This window comes from Gadus macrocephalus, chromosome 9 (genome assembly GCF_031168955.1).
Source record: "Gadus macrocephalus chromosome 9, ASM3116895v1".
Taxonomy (NCBI): domain Eukaryota; kingdom Metazoa; phylum Chordata; class Actinopteri; order Gadiformes; family Gadidae; genus Gadus; species Gadus macrocephalus.
The window spans coordinates 10,510,744-10,533,750 of record NC_082390.1 but is presented as its reverse complement, the minus strand read 5'-3'; the positions used below and the strand labels follow the sequence as shown (position 1 = coordinate 10,533,750).

At 47.3% G+C, this 23,007-nt stretch overlaps 2 protein-coding genes and 1 long non-coding RNA gene across 5 annotated transcripts in view; 1 reads left to right on the top strand and 2 right to left on the bottom strand.

Annotated features, from left to right (window-relative positions):
* Window positions 1-173: 173 nt before the first annotated feature.
* Window positions 174-2,211, bottom strand: faap24 (FA core complex associated protein 24). 2 transcript variants are annotated; one of them, XM_060060690.1, is made up of 5 exons: window positions 1,961-2,211; window positions 1,424-1,566; window positions 981-1,139; window positions 673-906; window positions 174-577 (listed from the first exon to the last, which is right to left on the bottom strand). In XM_060060690.1, the coding sequence occupies exons 1-5, from the start codon at window positions 2,055-2,057 to the stop codon at window positions 569-571; spliced, it is 642 nt and encodes a 213-aa protein (XP_059916673.1). In that variant the 5' UTR covers window positions 2,058-2,211; the 3' UTR covers window positions 174-568. The 2 variants fall into 2 exon arrangements, with proteins under 2 accessions (XP_059916673.1, XP_059916672.1); XM_060060689.1 differs by having other exon boundaries at window positions 174-906.
* A 448-nt stretch (window positions 2,212-2,659) lies between these two features.
* The window catches only part of tdrd12 (tudor domain containing 12), a 33,598-nt gene continuing 13,250 nt past the window's right edge, over window positions 2,660-23,007 (top strand). The window contains exons 1-23 of one of the 2 annotated variants that reach the window (XM_060060691.1): window positions 2,660-2,936; window positions 6,461-6,514; window positions 7,779-7,925; window positions 8,769-8,911; window positions 8,995-9,114; window positions 9,500-9,555; window positions 11,893-11,978; window positions 12,160-12,355; window positions 13,688-13,749; window positions 14,385-14,473; window positions 14,587-14,655; window positions 14,744-14,987; window positions 15,247-15,347; window positions 15,465-15,500; window positions 15,711-15,779; window positions 15,889-15,943; window positions 16,093-16,200; window positions 16,354-16,533; window positions 16,734-16,887; window positions 17,929-18,056; window positions 18,366-18,539; window positions 18,673-18,801; window positions 18,897-19,014. In XM_060060691.1, coding sequence (XP_059916674.1) covers window positions 6,491-6,514; window positions 7,779-7,925; window positions 8,769-8,911; window positions 8,995-9,114; window positions 9,500-9,555; window positions 11,893-11,978; window positions 12,160-12,355; window positions 13,688-13,749; window positions 14,385-14,473; window positions 14,587-14,655; window positions 14,744-14,987; window positions 15,247-15,347; window positions 15,465-15,500; window positions 15,711-15,779; window positions 15,889-15,943; window positions 16,093-16,200; window positions 16,354-16,533; window positions 16,734-16,887; window positions 17,929-18,056; window positions 18,366-18,539; window positions 18,673-18,801; window positions 18,897-19,014 — 2,488 coding nt within the window. In that variant the 5' untranslated portion in view covers window positions 2,660-2,936; window positions 6,461-6,490. The remainder of the gene's footprint in view (window positions 2,937-6,460; window positions 6,515-7,778; window positions 7,926-8,768; window positions 8,912-8,994; window positions 9,115-9,499; window positions 9,556-11,892; window positions 11,979-12,159; window positions 12,356-13,687; window positions 13,750-14,384; window positions 14,474-14,586; window positions 14,656-14,743; window positions 14,988-15,246; window positions 15,348-15,464; window positions 15,501-15,710; window positions 15,780-15,888; window positions 15,944-16,092; window positions 16,201-16,353; window positions 16,534-16,733; window positions 16,888-17,928; window positions 18,057-18,365; window positions 18,540-18,672; window positions 18,802-18,896; window positions 19,015-23,007) is intronic. The other variant, XM_060060692.1, reaches the window with a different exon arrangement.
* On the bottom strand, window positions 4,975-6,063 carry LOC132464366 (uncharacterized). Its single transcript, XR_009527246.1, has 2 exons — window positions 5,396-6,063; window positions 4,975-5,250 (listed from the first exon to the last, which is right to left on the bottom strand). It is a non-coding gene; the product is annotated as an uncharacterized LOC132464366 (long non-coding RNA).

Here is a 23,007-nt window from a genome sequence, read left to right as displayed (position 1 = left end):
ACACAACCTTCAGCTCTGGGTATGAGGTCATGATGAGAAATAAGTACTTTAGCTTGTACATTTTATTTGATATTAAAATTCCTTGAAGTTTTCTAGTTGTTTTCAGAGTAAAGGACAGGAGCACATTTCCAGTACTGGAATTGAAACGCTGGACAAAACAAAAGCAAGTACACTACACCCAAATATAAATCTTTAATTAAAATCTCGACTGAGACGACAGACAAAACAACCAAACATTTATAGTTGTGACTGATAGAGAGGCCTCTGGAAACATCTGGATCCTCTTCATGGTCAAATCAACCAGAATCACAAAGTAATGCCCCTCTAGGACCAGACCTCCTCCTCCTCCTCCTCAGACCAGGGCCTTGTGCTGTGGGGGGTTCAAGTCTCCCTCCTGGTCCTCCTCAGACCCGGACATTGCACGGGAAGGGGTCTAGTCCCCCTCCTGGTACTCCTCAGACCAGGTCACTGTGCTGTGGGGGGGGTCTAGTCCTCCTGCTGGTCCCCCTCCTGGTCTTCCGTAGGGCCTTGTGCTGTGCGGGGGGGGGGGGGGGGGGTCTAGTCCCCCTCAGACCAGGTCCCTGTGCTGTGGGGGGGTCTAGTCCCCCCCCTCCTGGTACTCCTCAGACCAGATCCCTGGGCTGTGGGGGGGTCTAGTCCCCCTCAGACCAGGTCTGCATGGAGGAAGGTGTGGATTTGCTGGGCCGCGGCGTGCCCCACCAGGGCCTCCAGCTGGGGCAGGCCGGCGCCACACAGCTCCTGGAGGCTGGAGAAGGAGCGGAGGAGAGAGGAGGCCTTGACTCCTCCCACGCCGGGGATCTGCTGGAGGAGGAGGAGGAGCTGGGGCTCGTACAGCCGGGATACGCTCCTCCTCCTGAACGGGTTGTCCCGCCCCGCGCTGTGGACCTGCAGGAGAACACGTTTAAATCAGGGCGCCAAACGCTCCTTTCACCTGATGCTCTGCTCCAGCGGCTGCCTACCATCTGGGAGAGGAGCTGGGCGGCCTCCCTCTGGTCGGACACAGGTAGCAGGGTCAGGCCCAGCTCCAACACCACAAACCTCTGGAGGGACGGGAAGTACTGCTCACTGAGGCGGCTCCGCTCCACCACCACAACCTCCTGGACACTGCTGCTGTTAGCCTGCACGCAGCGAGCTACCGTTAGCCTGCACGCAGCGAGCTACTGTTAGCCTGCACACAGCGAGCCACCGTAAGCCTGCCTACAGCGAGCCACCGTAAGCCTGCCTACAGCGGTCTACCGTAAGCCAGTACAGTGAGCTACGCTAAGCCTTCAAATAGTTAGCAACCGTTAGTTAAAGACTGTGGCTACTTATCTTTCAAACAGTAAGCGATTTAATTAATACATACTGGACTCTGAATAACGTATTCATGTTACTTATGGTTGCTTTTAAAATAAATCCTTACATTTCTAAAGCGGACTAGTTTCCGTTTGTAGGCGTTCCCCGCTATAATATCACACTCTGAGACGTAGAGGACACAGCTTCGGTTGGGCAGCAAGAAATCCACCGCCCCCATCTCCTTCTCAAACACCACCTTCACTCCTGCTCCTGTCCAGGAAACACACAGGACCCATCTGTCACACCTGCTGAGGTGCTTAGGACACACCTCCAATTCCTGGGGACACACCTCCACCTGCTCAGGTAACACAGGACACATCTCCACCTGCTTAGGTAACACACCTCCACCTACTCAGGTAACACTACTACTCCTACAGTTAAAACTCCCATTACATCGGCAAGCCACTGTGAACCATTTAGAATATGTTGGGGGCCACAACCAATGAACCACAATAAGCCGTTTGAGGAATCAGGTATTATGACACTGATCTCTCTTAAAAGATATCTTCATATGAATCCAGAATCTGTAGGAAACGGGACGAGAGTTTAGTATCGGAAGGACTCTGGTCTCTGTTTGTTAGTCATCATGAGTTGGTGGAGTTACCCTGTAGGTTCTCCACCACAGCAGAGCCGCTCCATCTCTCCAGTGCGATGAGGTGTCCGAGCGGGGGGGGCGCGATACACAACGCTCTGGACTCCATCAGGAGTTAAAGATAGTCAACCTTACTCTGGACTCCATCAGGGATTAATAATAGCCAACTTTACTTGGGCAATTCTAGAAGCGTTCCTTTCGTTTTTTCGCATGTCCAAATCTCTTCCTCGGTGTTCCAGTGGGGTTTAACCTCGCAGCGCCCCGCAGCGCCCCGTGTGGAGGAGACAGGAACCACAGACAGTCGTACTTAATAATAATAATAATAATACATTTAATTTAGAGGCGCCTTTCAAGACACCCAAGGTCACCTTACAGAGCATATAGTCATCATTCAAAACTATGTAAAACAGACTAGGAATAAAAGGAAAACAGAGGTTAAACATGAATAATAATAATAATTAATAACACTCAAAGACGCCTAAAGTGAAGGTACTTGATCAAATGTGAAGAATGCTTAACCTCCAATTCAACAAATTCCCCCAAACTTCTTATCAAATATAAGACTATAAGATTGTCGTTGTTATCAATATATATATATATATATATATATATATATATATATATATGCCCCCCCCCCCCCCCCCCCCCCTTTATCACCGTTCTCTGACCTATCCTGAGCTCTGCGCTATGATTGACCGTTTATTCTGACCAATCCCGTGCCGAGCGCTATCATTGCCACGTGTTGCATGCTGGCCTCGGATTGAAAATGGTTAGACGACGTTTTGTTGTGGTGGGTTTATATTAGTTAATAGTTAGTTCAATGAGGTATTAGTTAAGAGGTGGTTCAGTAAGGTATTAGTTAAGAGATAGTTAAGTATTAGTTTAGAGATGGTTGAGGTCTGAAGTGAGACGAGGTTATATTAATTGAGCTAGCGACGCCTGACCGTTAGCGTTCATCTGACCCATAAAGATCCACTGCTTCATCCAGGTAGGAATTGTAACACAATATAGATAATATACGTAATAAAGTTGACCAGGGATCAGAATAACAGTATAAAGATCTTTATCTGCAACACTTAGCCCAGGTTTTAATTGTAACACTTGATTAAGTTGGATCAGAGTTTAGTGGAAGATGTAGATGGACTCCACGTCGAGATGTACCGCTCGGGCCTCTGAGGAGGAAGATGATGAACGCTGGGTTTCTAATGGTTCTAGATGTACTGAATGCCTGTGGTTTTGGTTCTAATGGTTCTAGATGTACTTAATGCCTATGGTTGTGGTTATTTTGTTATAGATGTTATAATGGTTCTAATGCTTGTGGTTGTGCTTATAGTGGTTCTTTGTGTCAAATCTATATATTAAGCACATTTAATAACAAGGAGAGGGTAGATCTTATTTTTTATTAATGTTTTTGTTATAATGCACAGCGTTTTTACAACTTCATGCCTGTCTACTTCAAACTCGTGCTGCGTGCATGTTGCAGAGAATGTGCAACAGCGCTCCTGGGGTAACACTTTTCGATGGGTCGCAGAATTCGGTGCAACACCGGTTCTACTGTCCGTCCACACCAGAAGCGAATTGAGCGACCAAATCGCCGGAAGTCACTCACTTTCTATGGGCAAGAGCGACCAAAGCGACCAACGCTACCAGCGGCCAAAGTTGAGCGACCAGAGCGTCAAAAAGAAGTTGAAAACTTTTTAACTTTATGCAAATGACTATTATTCGCTTCAGCGGCCAAACACTGACAGCCAATCGGAATATAGACGCTCTTCGCTTGCGTGGATCCCAGGGAACATCGGCAGGCACTTTGGTTCCTACCTACCTTTATTCACTCACTGAACAAAATGTCGGCTGAAGTATTAATCGCGGCTGTAACTGGGCACCCGGTGTTGTACGAACCCACCCTTTTTCAGTTCAGAGATCGAAACGCCATAGTGGTTTGGATATCAAGTGATGATAAGCGGGAGTATTTATAGGCTACATCTAGAACGTTCGTATTTAAGCGGGACTCATTTTAATTTGCTCTACATGCCACCAATCTAACCAACCAATCGCGTGTAGCATGCTTTAAACAAAACCAAAAAAGTTTTTGAAATCGTCACATAAACAAACTAATCGACAAGACGAGGGATAAATGACAAGGGATATATCTCTTGTCTTTTATCCCTCTATTCCCCACTATAGTATTCACGGAGCCTGAGGTGAATAATTGTTAATTAAATAGTCTAGATAGATAGCCTAGTCAAGTCTTTATTAATACCAAACGACACAAATCGTCGGGAATCCATTTAGGTGGTTCGGCCCACACAGGACAGTAGCCTACAAGACCACACAGAACAAGTCTGACTGGCCATACACACAATACATCACATTAAAACTAGACACGCGTTGATAGATAGATAGACAGAAAGACCTAGATAGATAGATATGTTCCATTATTTGCCTTGCGGAGCCAACCAGTCCTGTGCACGTATGCAAATTAGCCATGTGCGCTAATGTCTATTTGTTTTGAATGCGACGAATGAGTGCAGATCATGATTTGCAGATCCAGATCAGTGAAACATATTTCAACTACTACAGCACGCAGGGTTTTTTGTTCTCGGTTGTAATTAGCCTACATTTTAGGATTTTTTTTTATATTGGGGGGAATCAAGGTCCTACTTGTTGTCGAAGCACTTTATCGAACAAGCAAAACCGTCTCGGCAATATGGCCAAGGTGTATGGGAGAGTTCACTATTTGATATGGCTGTCTGTAGGGCCTACTAAACGCATACGGCTCCTTTAAATGCGTCTGCATAATTTAATTGTACGTCATGAGCGACTTGAGCGACCAAAGCGAACAGAAAAATTTGCAGCGAAACTTTGTGAGCTCCTGGGGCCTCATGTACTAAGGTTGCGTACGCACAAAAACGTGGCGTACGTCCTTTTCCACGCTCACGTTCAGATGTACAAAACGTGAAATGACCGTAAAAATGTGCGGTCCCCACGCCAGCTCCAGAGCTGTCGTACGCACGTTTCTACAGCTATTGTTCCTTTGGCGACACTTAGAGGTGACGCTGGGAAACTGGGAAAAAAGGTGAAAACAATGACTCAGAGTGATTTGCACATCAGAGACACACTAATGAACAATTAACACACCTTGCAATTATATGGGTGTCTATAAAAGCATGCGCAATGGATGAAGAAAATTGTTTTAAAAATGGCTGCGTTAGCGTTGTTAGAGGACATCGCAAATGGTAAAATCCGAAGGGCGCTGGAGACGCCGGGGCCGACGGAGCAATCCGTGCCCTCTCCTTGCTTGTCTATTCAAAAATAAAAAATGTAAGTTAATAAACACGAGTCAAAGTCTTTAATATCCTGGCATCTTTACGCACGACGTATGTGTATTGCAAGCAGCCAATTGTATGACCAGTATAATTACAGCATTTATGACTTCAGCATATTTACCTTGGGGATGATCGGTGTCCCCTTCATGGGCTCCCACCACTCCGGTGAGAGCTGTGTCACCGATCAAAGCGGCCACTCTCAAATCGAAGGGGGAGAGTTCCCCCACTCCCGTCCCCCCACCTGTTGCGGTCACGCTTCGGCGGTGGGCAGAAACCCTCCGCTTCACCTCCACCTTGAGGTCTGACCACTTTTTTTTAATTTCAGAGTGTGTGCGCTGCTGAGACCCCACTGCATTGACGGCCTCGCAAACACACTCCCACTCACTTCTCTTTTGTTTTGCATTTATCCCTGTTGACAGGGTTCCAATAGCATATGCTTGCGCATTTCTACCTCGTGGAGCAAAATCTCGAGCTCAGACTCCGTGAAGTTTCGTTTTTTGCCTCTGTTCATGGTGCCAGGTGATCGGATTAAGAGGTGAATCTCAGGTCCAGAGGCCTATTTAAATGAAATTGCATATTTAAATGAGGGCGTGGACAGGGAGGAGTTTGGCACCTCGGCATGTGCGCTCAATTCCACGTTGATCGAGATGTACAAAAGAAACGTGCTTGGATCCATGCGTTCGCACACTTTGATACATCTGAATTTATTTGTGCGTAAGACAGTTTCTGGGTTTTGGCGTACGCCAAGTTTCAGTATGAAATCCACGCAAGTCTTAGTACATGAGGCCCCTGGTGTGGACGTACAGTAATGGTTCTGTGTGTGTTGCAGTCCCTGCTGGGTCTAATGGTTCTAGTACTAATGGTTCTAATGGTTCCGTGTGTGTTGCAGTCCCTGCTGGGTCTAAGGGTTCTAGTAGTTCTAATGGTTCTGTGTGTGTTGCAGTCCCTGCTGGGTCTAAGGGTTCTAGTAGTTCTAATGGTTCTGTGTGTGTTGCAGTCCCTGCTGGGTCTAAGGGTTCTAGTAGTTCTAATGGTTCTAATGGTTCTGTGTGTGTTGCAGTCCCTGCTGGGTCTAATGGTTCTAGTAGTTCTAATGGTTCTAATGGTTCTGTGTGTGTTGCAGTCCCTGCTGGGTCTAATGGTTCTAGTAGTTCTAATGGTTCTAATGGTTCTGTGTGTGTTGCAGTCCCTGCTGATTCCTCATCCAGCAGACAGAATGCAGAACATCTCCATCTTGAAGGTACCTTCCCACGTATTCCTTTGAGACAATTTTTTTTAAGAGTTTATCAATTATTTAGTTTATTTCTTAATTTCATCCTATTCTTGTGAATAATGGTCTAGTCTTTTTTTTTCATTGTCTATAATTTACAAGGAAAGGCTTTACATCATGACGTCACATTGCAAAAGAGCGTAAAACCGTGGTTCCAGAAGTAAAAATCCCAAACATTTTCTCCATAGAGGTTTTGATTAAAGTCGTAATGTACTTACCACGAGCTGTTATATTGTGAATCGATGGTATATGCTCCTGCAGAAGCCTCAAGTCACGTTTTATTTGCGATGTCATTGAAACCACTACACCACCCAGAAAGAAGCGTTGGCGTTCACTAGGGATGTGTCGGTCGCGACTGATTCGTTACAACGAACGAATCCCGAACGTGAACGACAAGAACTGGTTCCCCAAAACAAGAAGAACTGGTTCTTTGATTCTTTTTTTTTTAACATAAACCAAACATATGGTCACGAAAATAAAATATACAAACAAACAGAGCTCCGTCTCCCCGCTTACGAACAGAGCTCCGTCTCCCCGCGACTTATATTGATTGAGTCTACAACGTGCTCAAAGATTCAGCCAATGAGAGGTAGCAATGGTGTTGGAATGGTACCTGGGTAAACCAATGACAAGGCGGTACCGTCGAATATGCGCGCTTTCTCTGTCTGCCTAACCCTCCATCTGTTTATTGGATAAACGCATTTCCCAATCCCAGGAGTCTTTGCTCCATTCTACATCAATTTAAGAACAAACAAAGAAATTAAACTGCAGTTCGTATTTTTTATTTATGACCATGCAAGTTCTGTAATGCCTGAACAATGAAGAATTAAATGTAAAGTAAAATAAAATTATAAATGTAAAACCATGAATGAAATATAGAGAGTAAGCAAGTGGTATAAATATTGGTGGGACGTTCGATATACTATATAGCAGGCATCTCCAAACGGCGGACTGCGGACTGCGGTCTTGACGGTCCTATCCGGACCCATGACCAATTAAAAAAAAAAAAAAGAATTATAAAAAAAAGTTTTTATTTTTTATTTTTTTTAAGATGTAATCTGACGTAATGAACGAATCTAAACGACCGAATCAAATAAACGAATCGTTATAGTGAACTGAACTGAAAGAACTAGTTCCCGGAAAATAATCATTTTGCCCATCCCTAGCGTTCACACAGGTAAGCCCCTCCTCCTACACTCATGCAAGTAAGTTGGTGTACTTCCTGCCCCTTGAGGTGGAGAGTCCGTGGTGCCTGTGGGGGCGAGTCCGCCTGGACTCTGAGGGACATCACGAGGACCTCCAAGTGAGGCTGAACCTCCACTACCATGATGTCACCCTTGACACCACCCCCCTGAAGCCCTGCTCAATCTTGGAAGGACAGGTACCTCCACCTGTTACTAACCCCCACCTGTTAGTAACCCCACCTGTCACTAACCTCCAGCTGTTACTAACCTCCACCTGTTACTAACCCCCACCTGTTACTAACCTCCACCTGTTACTAACCTCCTCCTGTTACTAACCTCCACCTGTTACTAACCTCCACCTGTTACTAACCTCACCTGTTACTAACTTCCACCTGTTACTAACATCCACCTGTTACTAACCCCTCTGTTACTAACTTCCACCTGTTACTAACATCCACCTGTTACTAACCTCCACCTGTTACTAACATCCACCTGTTACTAACTTCCACCTGTTACTAACCTCCACCTGTTACTAACCTCCACCTGTTACTAACTTCCACCTGTTACTAACATCCACCTGTTACTAACCCCTCTGTTACTAACCTCCACCTGTTACTAACGCCTCGGTTACTAACTTCCACCTGTTACTAACCCCACCTGTTACTAACCTCTGCCTGTTACTAACTTCCACCTGTTACTAACCCCTCTGTTACTCACCCATCTGTTACTAACCCCTCACCCTCACCTGTTACTAACCCCTAACCACCTGTTAGTGGAGGTTGCTAACAGGTGGTTAGTAACCTCCACCTGTTACTAACCACATGTTACTAACCTCCACCTGTTACTAACCTCCACCTGTAACTAACCCCTCTGTTACTAACCTCCACAAGTAACTGACCTCCACCTGTTACAAAACCCTCTGATACTTACCCACACCTGTGACTAACCCCTCTGTTACTAACCTAGCGTTTTTGACTGATGATGAGGTACTGGTTCTGGTCAGGTTTGTGTGCTGTACTGAGGTTCTGGTTCTTGTTCAGGTGTGTGTGCTGTACTGGTCAATGGTCCGGTGTTGGTGTCGGGCAACTGTGGAGTCTGTAGTCGAGGGCCCCGTCTCCATGACAACACAGGTGCGCTGCTTCCTGGTGGACCACGGGGAGCGGGTGGTCGTCATGTCGGACCAGTAAGTCAACAGCTCCTAGTAGACGCGTGGCATTGGGACCCGGTTCTGCCCCGACCAGGGGCTGACGCTGTGTTGTGAAACAGGATCTGCCTTTTGGAACCGGAGTTCCTGCTGGTTCCGTTCCAGGCACGGCGGTACCGGCTTGCGGGGGTCCGACCCACCACCCTGAGGCTATCCATCTGTGAGGAGAAGGCCCTGCTCATGTAGGTCCTGCTGTCAGCTTCCTCCTCCTTTAGCGTATCATTGAAGATGTTAAACCCCTTGAATCTGAGCATGGTAAACCACTTTAATCTGAGGATGTTAAAACACTTAATCTGAGGATGTTAAACCACTTTAATCTGAGGATGTTAAAACACTTAATCTAAGGATTTTAAACCATTTTAATCTGAGGATGTTAATCCACTTTAATCTGAGGATGTTAAAGCACTTAACCTCGAGATGTTAAACTCCTCTAATATGAAGATGTCCAAACATTCTGATCAACTTCAAGGTTGTGTGTGGATGACAGAAGTAGAAGCAGGCGTAAGGCAGCCAAGGAGGTAAATCTGAATTCATGAGGTTCTGTCCTCCATCTTGTTTTTCATGTAGTCCTTCCAACACCTGGGACAGCTCTGCTACACGCTACCTCCACAACCTGCTGCAAGGTGCCATCATTAACCAGTATCACACTAACCCTTACCCTAACCCTGCCCCCCTAACTCTGTTGACGCTGTTTGTGGTGGTGTTGATGCTGTTTGTGATGGTGTTACTGTTGACGCTGTTTGTGTTGGTGTTGATGCTGTTTGTGATGGTGTTGACTGTTTGTGGTGGTGTTGATGCTGTTTGTGATGGTGGTGATGCTGTTTGTGGTGGTGTTGTGAGGGTGTTTGTGATGGTGTTGACTGTTTGTGGTGGTGTTGATGCTGTTTGTGATGGTGGTGATTGTGTTTGTGGTAGTGTTGTGAGGGTGTTTGTGATGGTGGTGATGCTGTTTGTGGTGGTGTTGTGAGGGTGTTTGTGATGGTGGTGATGCTGTTTGTGGTGGTGTTGTGAGGGTGTTTGTGATGGTGGTGATGCTGTTTGTGGTGGTGTTGTGAGGGTGTTTGTGATGGTGGTGATGCTGTTTGTGGTGGTCAGGGTGTCCGCGGAGGTCTTAAAAGTCTTAAAAAGTCTTAAATTAATTTTTCTAAATTTAAGGCCTTAAAAAGTCTTAAATTCGTCAAAAATGTCATATGCTGGTCTTAAATGTATAACTCAGAGGTCTTAAATTTGTCGGGGCAGGGTTATTTAATATTTTTTTTTTCTCGCGGGACTTTTCGGGAAGGAGATGTACGAGAGGCTACTTTCTTTCTAGCTGCATATATAAACGGATGTCTGCGCGCTTGCTAGCTAGTCTGCAACAATGGGTAAATGCAAGTTCAGCGTCAGTTGGCTGGAAGACGTCCGTTTCCGAGGTTGGCTAGCGTCCGTTGCCAACCCAGAACAGGCCAGATGCATTCCGTGCAAAAGTAGCCTACATTCAAGCTCGGCACCATGGGCATTAAGGCTGTCGTCAGCCATATGCAGAGCCAAAAACATAAAACCTCTGCCAGGAGCCACACACAGACCCCAGCCATTTCTACGTTTTGCATCTCTGCCCCGGCGCCACCGCCGCAGACGGTCCGCGCTGCTAGCACTGACCTGAGGGTAGCATTTGGTACGACACCAACACTGAAAGCGGAGGTGTTGTGGATTCTAAACAGTCACAGTGGTCAAGCACCAGTCCTACAACTCGAATGAGGGGATAGGAGATCTCTTCGGTTTGATGTTCCCTGACTCTCAAATCGCGAGCACCTTTACTGCTGGAAGGGACAACACGGCGTATATAACTCGCTTCGGACCAGCGCCTTTCATCCGAAACGAGCTAATCTGCAGCGTCAACAAGGCTGATTTTGTTTTGATATTTGAGACGTTGAACCACGCCACTAAAAGCAAGCAACTTGATGTGCACGTCCGATATTGGGTCGGAGATCGAGTGCATTCCCGGTACTTGGGCTCGCAATTCATGGGGCCCCACATATATGGGGGTAAAAGGGATGATGATACATAATATTTTTTAGACAATATGCAGAATCTTTTCACTTACGAATTAACACGGTCGGCTATTTTTGCCAGCACGCCACCCTAGCCATATTATGGGCAACCGTGTTCCCCTTGGCTGTGATTTGAACTTTGAATTCCTCGTAGGAGTTCATAATAATACATTGCTCGCCTTGGATGAAATACACCGCTCTTGCGCGATTAAGAGGTGAGTCAAATGACGCGAGAAACGCCCCTTTTATGTGAACGCGCATTGAACCTAAAGCGGAAAACCTGGTTCAACTAATTGAATCTAAAGTGAGCGTCGTGGTACCATTTAACTGTGATTGCGAGTTGCGGCTCTGTCGAGCCAGGTTTTCCCAAGAAAGCCTGGGTATGTTCAACGAGGTTCGTGGTATACCCCCCAGGTCTTACTGAAGGCATTTATTTAATGGTGAAAATATTATTAATCAGTGGCGTAAATATCGACGGTGCAACCGGTGCAGCTGCCCGGGGGCCCAGACGCTGTCACCCCCCTCTCAACAACTCACAACTTGGGTGCACCATAAATACGTGCTGGTGCACCCAAATTAAAAATGTAGGCGCACCAGTGCACCCAAGGAAAAAGTTAGTCTGGAGCCCTGGAGTATCACTTTATGTTCAATAAACAGACAGAAAGTAAACTTGAATGAGTCTCATTGAGTGACACACATGCTATGCTTGGGTTGTAATACAGCGGGATCCCCCCCACCATCGCGGGTTTAAGGTCTTAAATTTCATTCAAGGTGGTATTAAAAAGGTCTTAAAAAGTCTTAAATTTGACTTGCTGAAACCTGCAGATACCCTGGTGGTGTTGTGAGGGTGTTTGTGATGGTGTTGATGCTGTTTGTGTAGGTGTTGATGGTGTTTGTGACAGTGTTGATGTTTTTTGTGGTGGTGTATAGCATCGACCCAGATGGAGGCTCTGCTGATGGAGGAGGTTGATGACTCCAGTTCCATTGAGCTCTACCTGACCATCCAGGGAGTCAAGGTGAGCACATAATCACTGGGAACTTATGATGCTTACTAATAGAATATTATAATGAGGGCTGCGTCAGTATTTTGATGTTCTACTGTTCCCTGTTCTAACCAAGCATGTTGAAGCAGCCTTTGGTTCCCGTCTAGTCCCACATATCATGTTGAAGGACTAACGAGCCCCCTGCTGTTCTCAGATCTGTGTGAACGACGACCTGGTGGCCAAGCGCTTCGGCTACTACTGCGGCGAGGAGCTGGGGGGGTCTGAGGGGGAGGGGCAGACCCCCGCCATGTTGGCCTGGGACATCTTCTCAGACACAGACCGCTTCCTGGCCTCCAACGGCTGCTCTATCGGGGGCTACTGCACCCTGACTTCGCCCAGGACCACCCACGGTGAGCACCCCACCCCACACAGGACCTCCCACAGTGAGCATCCCCCTAACCCATGGATTAAAGTTCTCCGTCGCTACGACGGATTTCCGTCATTTGGAGTTCAGAGGCCACTTCACATCTCCGATAACGTCGGGACAAATTTACAAACAGGCGTCATTTGGATAAACTAATCGCATATTAAGGATCTAAATAGGTACTTTCTCGCATAAAAAAATATTAAAACTTAAGAAAGTGATGTATTAACAGCACTGAAGCGAGAATTAAAACAGCTTTTAGCAGCTTTACCGCTACCGCTGCCGCGAAATGCATTCTGGGAAACTTGCATACTGTATACTGCGGTGCAGTCGGTCTGCTGTATACTGCATACTGAATCCCACATTCAGTATGCAGTATACAGTACATACTGCGCAGTATGTAGTCGGCAGTACGGTAGTATGCAGTTTCGAACATGGACATACACGCGTGTATTATGTCGTCATACGTCAACGCCGGTAAAATTGTCAAATTATATAGTGAGTATTTAAAAGGTCTACCGTTAAAATTGACTGAAAACACAAGCATTTTAATGTACATCCCGATTATATATTAAATATATTATATACAAATGTATATATATACACACCATTTTCGCGCCACATCTTACGTCTCTTTGTTGTGTTAGTGTTGAGTGTCAGAGCGAAAGTTAAGCTAGTATGAACTCCCTTATAATGATTGACGGCTCTGATGTATCGGATATTGATAAAACACAAAAAAATAAATGGAGATGGGCATGGCTGACGGAAACGGGGAACGATGGCAAGCCTTACGGTTCATGGTGCAAAAAAATATGAGACAAGCTTTGCAAAAAAAAAATCTTAGAGTCTAATTGAAAAGACAACAAAAAAATTGCAATAGATGCAAAAGAACAGCTGTTTAAAATCCTCCTCCTGTAAAACAGTATTGGTCGAGCATTTAAACGTGATGGCTGCATTTGGTGCTGACGTCTTATACATTTGTATTTCTTAAGCAGGTGTCAAGTAACCTAACCTGGAACATGTTTCACACACTGCACGTGACTTGGCTGTAGCGCGAATAAAATTTCAGTCAGAAGATTTTTTTTCACTTTAATCCCTGCCCTAACCCCAACCACAACCCCCTCAACCCACCCAGGACCTCCCACGGTGAGCCCTCACCCCACCCATCCCCCCCACGCAAACACACCTAGATGTTACCATGGACGTCTGTCTGTCCCCTAGATGGTACCATGGACGTCTGTCTGTCCACAAGATGGTACCATTCGTCCTCCTAACCCTCTGGCTCCCTGGTCTCTAAGCTCTGGTCTGGTCCCTGCAGGCCTTCAGGGGAGGATAGCTGCTGCTGGAGCTCAGAAGAGGACCGCAGACCCCACTGTGCAGGTAAGACCTCCCGCAGTAAAGGTCCTCATTGTAAAGTGAGGACCTCTGCTGTACAGTGAGGACCTCTCCTGTACAGCAGAGGTCCCCACTGTACAGTAGAGGCCCTCTACTGTAAAGTGAGGACCTCTGCTGTACAGTGAGGTCCTCTACTGTACAGTAGAGGGCCTCACTGTACGGGAGAGGTCCTCAGGGGAAGTGACGGACAGGTGATGACGACATCACTGTACAGATAACGGTTCCCAACAGTGATGATGTCATCCTTCAACAGGTAACTGGTGGGGGATAAGGGTAGTGCTTGTGTTGGGACTCTGACCTCTGAACCCTGTGGTGTGACCCCTCTGACCACTGTGGTGTGACCCCTCTGACCACTGTGATGTGACCCCTCTGACCCCTGAGGTGTGACCCCTCTGACCCCTGTGGTGTGACCCCTCTGACCCCTGTGGTGGGACCCCTCTGAACCCTGAGGTGTGACCCCTCTGAACCCTGTGGTGTGACCCCTCTGACCCCTGAGGTGTGACCCCTGTGTGACCCCTCTGACCCCTGTGGTGTGACCCCTCCGACCCCTGTGGTGTGACCCCTCTGACCTCTGATGTGACCCCTCTGACCCCTGTGGTGTGACCCCTGGTGTTTCCTAGAGGAGCCTGGCAGCAGCCCAGTCCTCCCAGGAGGAGGAGAGGTCAGCGGGGGAGGGGGGAGGAGCCGGACGTCCTGCTGGATGTGAGAGGTGAGGCTCCTCAATATATGGTTAATCTAACGAGACTGTAACTATATTGTAAATAAAGTAACCATAATGTTGTACGTAACCATAGTAACTGTATTGTACCTATCTTGTTGTAGGGCTCGCACTGAAGGAGATACAGATGCTTCTCTTCTTTCTGATCTGACCAATAGCCTCAGCCTGTACAGGTGACATCACAACGCCCTGACCAATAGAGTGCTGTAGTCTAGATGGACAACCCCTTAGCGTAATGTAACTCCTCCCTCTCCTCTGCAGGATGCTGAAATTCCTGAACTCAGACGCAGGCTTCAGGTCCACTGCCTGTCCGGATGAGGACCAGCCGAACCCCCCTCTTAATCCAACAATACAGCCACCTAATCCAATAGTCAAATCATCTAACCCCTGCCCTCATCCAGCCGGTGAACAACCTAACCCCAGCCCCAATCCCAGCCCTATTCCAGCCGGCGACCAACTGAACTCAAATCTGGGTGGAGAATATGGTCATCTCATGGATGTAAAGGTGATTCATAATTTAACCATTCATCAATTACTTTGTGTGCAAAACCACGAACATTATACCTCGTGCTTCACTAGGAAACCGACCCAACATGATCAGAAAATACTATGACTGATTGATGCTAGGTTGATTGGTGCTGACTGGTGTAAGGCTGATTAGTGTGAGGCTGATTGGTGCTGATTGGTGTGAGGCTGATTGGTGCTGATTGCTGTTAGGGCTGATTGGTATGAGGTCTGATTGGGGCATGCTTCCTGTTTGGCAGGAGATTCTTAATGGGGAGCTGGCTGCTGATTGGCTTCAGGATGTCAAAGGGGAGGAGCTTCAGAGTTCTCCAACCACAGCCATCTGGGGGAGACAAAAAAGGTACCAGAAAACACACATTGACCCCCAGAACCTGTATACACATGTATATATATATATATATATATATATCACCTGACCCAAGAACCTTTATAAATATATAATCCCCTCTCTGTGTAGGAGCCATGAGGATGAGGATCCGTCGCTACTCGCCAGGTAAAAACATCCTGTATAACAGCTCTGAAACACTTCACCTCATGTATAACCCCTCTTACACTTTATGTAATGTACGGTCATACACCTGCACATGTGGAAAACCCAGAAGAGAAACACAACTATCTATTGGACCAGACCAGGATGCAGGCTCGAGATTGGTTAACTATTGTCACCGCTATAAAATGGAAACGTGTGTGTCTGTGTTGCTAGGGAAACGATGTTTGGACCGGCCCAGACTCCCAGCATACCTTGCGGGGTGGAGGACCGGGCTTGTACCAGGTGAAGGGGAAGGGTGGAACCAGAGGGTTCCCACAGGGAACCAGAGGGTTCCCACAGGGAACCAGGACCTGAGCTGGGATGGAGTTCTAAACCGTTGTGTTGTCTTCAGATTGCTCCAGTGGCTCGACGCACAACCTCAACAACCTCAACTGGACCCCAAGAAGGTGTGTGTGTGTGTGTGTGTGTGTGTGTGTGTGTGTGTGTGTGTGTGTGTGTGTGTGTGTGTGTGTGTGTGTGTGTGTGTGTGTGTGTGTGTGTGTGTGTGTGTGTGTGTGTGTGTGTGTGTGTGTGTGTGACTCTCCTCTTCTCTCAGCAGGCCCTCAGTGACCCCTGCAGGGAGGGGGTGTTACTGCACTCTGCTCTGCCCATTGAACCCTGCTCCAGCCTGGCCGACGCCCCCATCACACACCTGCTCAACAGGGTAACACACACACACACACACCCTCCTCTGTGTGTGTACTGTATGATGTGTTTGTGTACTGTATAATCTGTGTGTGTGTGTGTGTACTGTATTATGTGGGTGTGTGTGTACTGTATGATGTGTGTGTGTACTCTATGATGTGTGTGTGTGTAGGTGCTGGTGAGGCTGCAGCACCCCGGCCCAGCAGTGTGTGAGTGCTACAGCTGGCCAGCTGTGGCGAGGGGCTGTGACGCACTCATCATTTCCCCCCGAGCGGACCATCCCCTCAGCTACCTTCCCCCCCTCCTCACCAACCTGCTGCTGTCGCCCCCCTCCCCCAGCACACACTCTGGGGTGAGCACACACACTCACATTCACATGAATACACACATATACACACCCATGGACACATCGATACACAAACCTGTGTGTGTGTGTGTGTGTGTGTGTGTGTGTGTGTGTGTGTGTGTGTGTGTGTGTGTGTGTGTGTGTGTGTGTGTGTGTGTGTGTGTGTGTGTGTGTGTGTGTGTGTGTGTGTGTGTGTGTGTTTGTAGCCAATAGCAGTGATTCTGTGTCCTGGCTGGGAGAAAGCCCAGACTGTGGCGGAGATATTGGATGAACTCCAAGCCAGTCACACCTTCCATCCAATCACAGTGTTGCTGGGCGTGGCCAAGGACGAGGCCAAGACTGTCAAGATCCCAAAGAACTGTAAGGTCACCCCGCACCCACGCCCCTCTAGACCAGCCGGACCCAGCCCCTTAAGTCCTGCGGGTCCCAGCCTGTAGAGCAGCCTTGAGGGTCCCAGCCTGTAGAGCAGCCTTGAGGATCCCAGCCTGTAGAGCAGCCTTGAGGGTCCCAGCCTGTAGAGCAGCCTTGAGGATCCCAGCCTGTAGAGCAGCCTTGAGGGTCCCAGCCTGTAGAGCAGCCTTGAGGATCCCAGCCTGTAGAGCAGCCTTGAGGGTCCCAGCCTGTAGAGCAGCCTTGAGGGTCCCAGCCTGTAGAGCAGCCTTGAGGGTCCCAGCCTGTAGAGCAGCCTTGAGGGTCCCAGCCTGTAGAGCAGCCTTGAGGGTCCCAGCCTGTAGAGCAGCCTTCAGGGTCCCAGCCTGTAGAGCAGCCTTGAGGGTCCCAGCCTGTAGAGCAGCCTTGAGGGTCCCAGCCTGTAGAGCAGCCTTGAGGGTCCCAGCCTGTAGAGCAGCCTTCAGGGTCCCAGCCTGTAGAGCAGCCTTCAGGGTCCCAGCCTGTAGAGCAGCCTTAGGGGTCCCTTGGGGGACACAGCCTGTACACCAGCCTTGGGGATCCAGCCCCTGTAGACCAGCCTTGGGGATCCAGCCCCTGTAGACCAGCCTTGGGGGTCTGTCGTATATAAATGATTGCAGAGATTCACTGTCTCAGGCCATTGAAAGTTCAAGTACAGTTCATTCAGTACAGAGACAATACAGAGACAGGTCATCAAAGAGCAGGTAGGGTTAGACAGTACAGAGACAGGTCATTATGGAGCAGGTAGGGGTTATACAGTCCAGGGACCGGCCATTAAGGACTAGGTAGGGGTTTGACGGTACAGAGACAGGTCCTTAAGGAGCAGATAGGGGTTTGACAGTACAGAGACAGGTCCTTAAGGAGCAGGTAGAGGTTAGACAGTACAGAGACAGGTCATTAAGGACAGTACCCGTGTTAACACACTTCATACACACTGACCCGGACCCAGAGTTATTGAAGAGCAGCTGTCTGTCTCACTGGCTCCGCCTCCAGGCCTCCTGCTGGTGACCACGCCCTTCAGCCTGCTGCGCCTCATTTCCTGTCACTGCTTCCTGTTCCTGCGTCTCTCTCACCTCATCCTGGACCAGGCTGACCTCCTGTACACCCTCGCCCCAGAACAGGTAGGAGGGCCTCCTGATGACTGGTTAGAACAGGTTAGAGGTCCTACTGAAGACAGGTTTAGAACAGGTAGGAGGTCCTCCTTAAGACTGGTTAGAACAGGTATGAGGTCCACCTGTCAGGAAGGGGTTAGACAGTTCGGAGACAGGGCGTTAAGGAGCAGATAGGAGTGAGGTCCTCTTGCTCTAGTGTGTGTGTGTGTGTGTGTGTGTGTGTGTGTGTGTGTGTGTGTGTGTGTGTGTGTGTGTGTGTGTGTGTGTGTGTGTGTGTGTGTGTGTGTGTGTGTGTGTGTGTGTGTGTGTGTGTGCTAGATGTCCTCCATCCTGCAGCACTTCCAGAAAGTATCATCAGGGGGGGGTCAGGTCCTCGCCGTGTCCCGGCGCTGGAGCGATCACATGGAGGGCCTGCTGACCAATCACATGTCGGCTCCCTGCGTGGTCATCACCCTGCCGGAGGAGGCGGCGCTGTACGCCGGAGTCCACCAGGTCAGGGGGAGGAGCCACGTCTGAGTGGGGGGAGCCACTTGTATTGGGAGAATTGACCTTGTAGAGTGGGAGGGGCCATGCTAGTGTGGGAGGGGCTTCTAATAGTAACCAGTCCTCCCTGTTCTGTCTCCAGAGGACCCTCCTGGCTCTGGAGACCAACCGGGCTTCAGTGCTGCTGGAGGGGCTGGACCTCAGCCCAGAGCATGGCCAGAAGACCCTGATCATCACCAACACTGTGGAGGAGGTGGAGCAGGTGTTCAGGGTGAGGCCTCAGAACAATGGAACGGCTGGTGGATAACACCAGCAGAAGAGGGTTTATGAGGTGTGTGTGTGTGTGTTTTTGTGTGTGCGTGCCAGGTGGTGAAAACCACCTCGGCCTTGTGCCTGAAGGCCCACCAGGCCTCCACGGACCTGTTTGAGGCCAGCATCGAGCAGTGGAGGAAGGACGTTGGCCCTGGGACACAGGTCATTCTGGGTAATTACAACCTCAGCCTCACACGAAACCATCCCAACCCCAAACAAGCAAAGAAGACAACTTGCGTTAAGTATTTTTCCTGAAGTCATGTTATCAACGTTAGGTAGACATTATATGAGACATCTGAACGCTGAGACTGATTCCAACAGTCCAAACTACATCACTCTGGTCCAAACTCCCCAAAAACATAAACAAAGGATAGACTCTCCACCTAGTGTTTACATTTCAGACATGCAAACGGCGCGCTTTTTGGCGCGAGTCGCTGTTTTATCATACATTTTGGGGACGTGTGTGGTTCGTGCAGATCCGAAGAGTTTTGTGGGGGGGGGGCGTCGATCGGCGCATGCAGGTGTCAATAATCCGTAATCTGACTGACTGAGACCCCTCGAGCCTTCGAAGTAAAGAAAAGTGATTCCGGAAATTATTTTGTTAGGTGACCAATCACAGCCCTTGCCATCGCGCTGATGGAAGGTTAAATATTGGATGCGCATGCGCACGTTAGAGCTTAGATCGGGCCCAGAAAATCAAGCCCGACCCGGCCCGAGCCTGTGCACGTTCTGTCCGAGCCTGGCCCGACCCGACACATCAAATGTAATTATGAGCCCGAGCCCTATTTTAACCCGACATTTTTTTTAACACATATGTAACTTTGTACACATTTGTTGCTAGGCATACTCTGCTAAATATATATGTATATATTAGGGATGGGCACGAGTAGTAAATTCCAAACCCGAGTGATCGAAGGAATTCCTCGAGGATCAATCGAGTACTCGTTTAATCAAATCTATTTTTAGAATGCAACGCATCTGCAGCAGGAATAGGCCTGATGATGAACGGCAATATTACCAACCAAACATGTAATGCTTATTCTCCATCAAAACAGTCAGAGTTATCAGAGTATTCATTATTTATTTTTGCAAACGTTCAAAACACATTTTCCTTACAAAAATAAATATGCGTCTCACAATTTAAATCATCAATCATCATTTTAATGCTCTTATCAACATGGAGAAGTGCATCGGCTTGCCTTGTCAAATGTACTTTTATTGATAACAACATTGGCATATACTGATCAAAACAGGACGATACCAAAAAAAAGCCTATGGTGCAATTAAACGATGAACATACAAACATACTGCCTTGAACATAGCAGTCAGGCTACTGCTTCTTTGTTTTGAGCCAAAAAAATAAATAGAAAAGATTATTATTATTTTTTTAAATAAAATAATTGTGTTAATCGCGCGATAAAAAAAATTTATGCCGTTAAAATTGGTTTGCGTTAATGCCGTTAATAACGCGTTTAACTGACAGCACTAGTATATAAATATGTATAGAACGCCGGTCATTATCGGGAAAATAAGCCCAGACAGGGCGAACAGTACACCGACGCGCAGCGAAGGTGTCTTGCTTCGCCCTGAAGGGGCTTATTTACGATAATGACCGGTGACGTTCTATACATTGTCCCACTTATTACACGGCTACTTGCCAAAACTAAAAATATAACTTCACATGGTGTGTCTTTTTACAATTTATTCGTTACCAGCATTCGTATTGTTGATCAGCAGAGAAATAATTTGCCTGCAAAGACGGTGACGTCGCTTAGCAACGGAAGACGCTGGGGTTGACAAGTCACCGGACTACTACCCAAGTGAACGGAGCGTTCCACGGCATTGAGAAGACCCGTGTAATAAAGGCCTTTAATATTTCTGTTTATGGCATAGATTTCTCCTCAGATTAGGCCAATAAACCAATGATAAAAATAAGAACGCTCGATCAAAGGCCCGGCCCGACCCGGCCTGAGGATAGTGGTGGGAAATATCGGCCCGACCCGGCCCGCAGGTTGGGTCGGGCTCGGGCACGGGCAGAGAATCTAAACATTAGCGCACGTCGAACTACGGAGAGTGTCTCCGAAAGGGTCTCCCGTAGGCGTCGATTCACTGGGGACACTGGGGACAAGTACCTACTAGTTTTCAGATAACTTGTTTAACTAAGTGGATGTGGTAGACTACACCACGGGATGAGACCACTGCCACATAAATAAAGGTAAGACGCAATCTTTTTGCTTAAGATTAGCTGGTGCTGTGGCGGGGTATTTTGTTTTTTTTGCAGTCAAGTGGTCGGCTCTTTTAACTCTTGCAATTGATTTTAGCCATAGCCACCAAGTAACATAACTTATCCACGGATTGCGTTCGTACAGTGTTGGGTATATTGGAGATGACGATAGTGGAATCTGTGGAGTCAGTCTCTTGTTGACACAAAGTGACTTTTGGTCATTCTTGCTTTGCTTGAAACCTGTAATAATTGTGGTGGGGAATGCATGAGTTTTGGTCAGGATGCCCGATGTAGATTGGATGGATGCGTGTTGTGAATTGAGAACAGCCAACTCATGATGTGATATGGCGTTCACTGACAGGGGATATTGCTGTCTTTTATTTCTGAAAATAAGCCCAGACAGAGCGAACCGAACCTTGCTTCGCCCTGAAGGGGCTTATTTTCCTGATAATGACTGGCGTTCTATACGTTATCCCTTACATACAATACGTGTCAGACGGCTTGAGTAGCCTATGCCAAGAAAAGTTGAAGATGATTTAACTTTATGCAAATTAGTACTTCATTCTATCGTTCTGACTTTGCTCCTATATCATTATTGTTGTCATGCCACATATTTGGAGGAGCTATGCTGGACCAGCTATGCTGATCTTCTGCATTCATTTTCAGAATGAGAGAGTTTGAGGAGAAGGATGCACTTATTGTGCAGCAGCTGGACGCAGGGTGCAAGTGCTGTTGGAAGTGGTCATGGCTAAAATTAGAAGCCACGACTGAGGTGAATTCAGTGAAGCATAACTTTCCTTGATGTGCTAAATGCACACTCTGCATTAAAGAAATGAATTATGCCAGCAGGGGTGTAAATGCCCTGTATGCACACTGTAAGGCAGACATTCATCAGAAGAAAGGGAAGTGTGCACAGCTTCTCCGAAACCCTCTTCCAGAAACCCCCAAAGCAGCAGATAAAATCAGGGACAGTGCCAGGCCTACACTGCCAGTACCTGTACCTGTGATCGCATATCCAATGCAGAGGTGTGTGTTTGTGTGTGTGTGAAAATAAATTAACTTAGTTTAAAAAGTCACTTTAACTGAGTAACTAATATATTTTTTATCTTTCTAGGCATATAGTATATAGCATAGGCCTTCTCATGTTAATAGGATATTATGCCATCATATTTTTTCCGACTTCGGGTAGCTCTCTTTTTTTGTCATACATCTGTTTGCATCCCTGACATTTAATAATATCTTGGAGAGGGTTCACAGGAAAAACGTTCATGCCTTGATCATAACCGTCTGTATCAGTGATGGGAATAGCGGCGTTACCAACGGCGTTATTTTTTTCAGTAACGAGTACCGTAATCGATTTGTTACTCTTACCATCATTATAACGCCGTTACTGTTACTTCCAAAAAATGCGGCACATTACTATAATTAAAATGTTTTTTTCATCAGACAAACTAAAATTCTCTCTCTTTACTGTTTTTCTTTTCGTTAGTAGGCAAGAGAAAGTTGTATAAATGATAACGATTGGCTGAGGTGGAGTAAAATTTCATGGTAAGCCAATCAGAGGTAAAGTTGGGCGGGTGTTGTTTACGCAAACGGCAGAAAGTGTCTCTGGCTCAAAAGTAAGAAATCCTCCAACTACCACAGTGCATTGCGGTCGCTGAGTATTTGTACTCAACCTTTTCTCCCCAGTTGAAATAAGTTTATCTTATACAGTAGGCCTACTTTAGTATAACAGCACTTGGGTTAGTAAACAAATCACAACAACCAACATGAATTTGAAGTCTTATTCATGAAAAGATTTACAAAAATAAAACGTGTAGGGTGCGAGTCAAAATAGTCAAAGCTCATCTTGAGCATCGACTGTCTCCTGGTAGCCACGGTACTGCCCATCTTGGGCTGGGTAATTAGCTCTGATGGCCTGGACAACACAGGAAGCCGATA

What these genes read in the sequence shown, in the direction of transcription:
- faap24 (XM_060060689.1), bottom strand. Translation starts at nt 2,057, where the DNA reads ATGGAGTCCAGAGCGTTGTGTATCGCGCCCCCCCCGCTCGGACACCTC. An exon ending in TGTGGTGGAGAACCTACAGG is followed by an intron (nt 1,567 to 1,960) that starts GTAACTCCACCA and finishes TTTCCTGGACAG; the next exon opens with GAGCAGGAGTGAAGGTGGTG. An exon ending in AACTAGTCCGCTTTAGAAAT is followed by an intron (nt 1,140 to 1,423) that starts GTAAGGATTTAT and finishes CGCTGCGTGCAG; the next exon opens with GCTAACAGCAGCAGTGTCCA.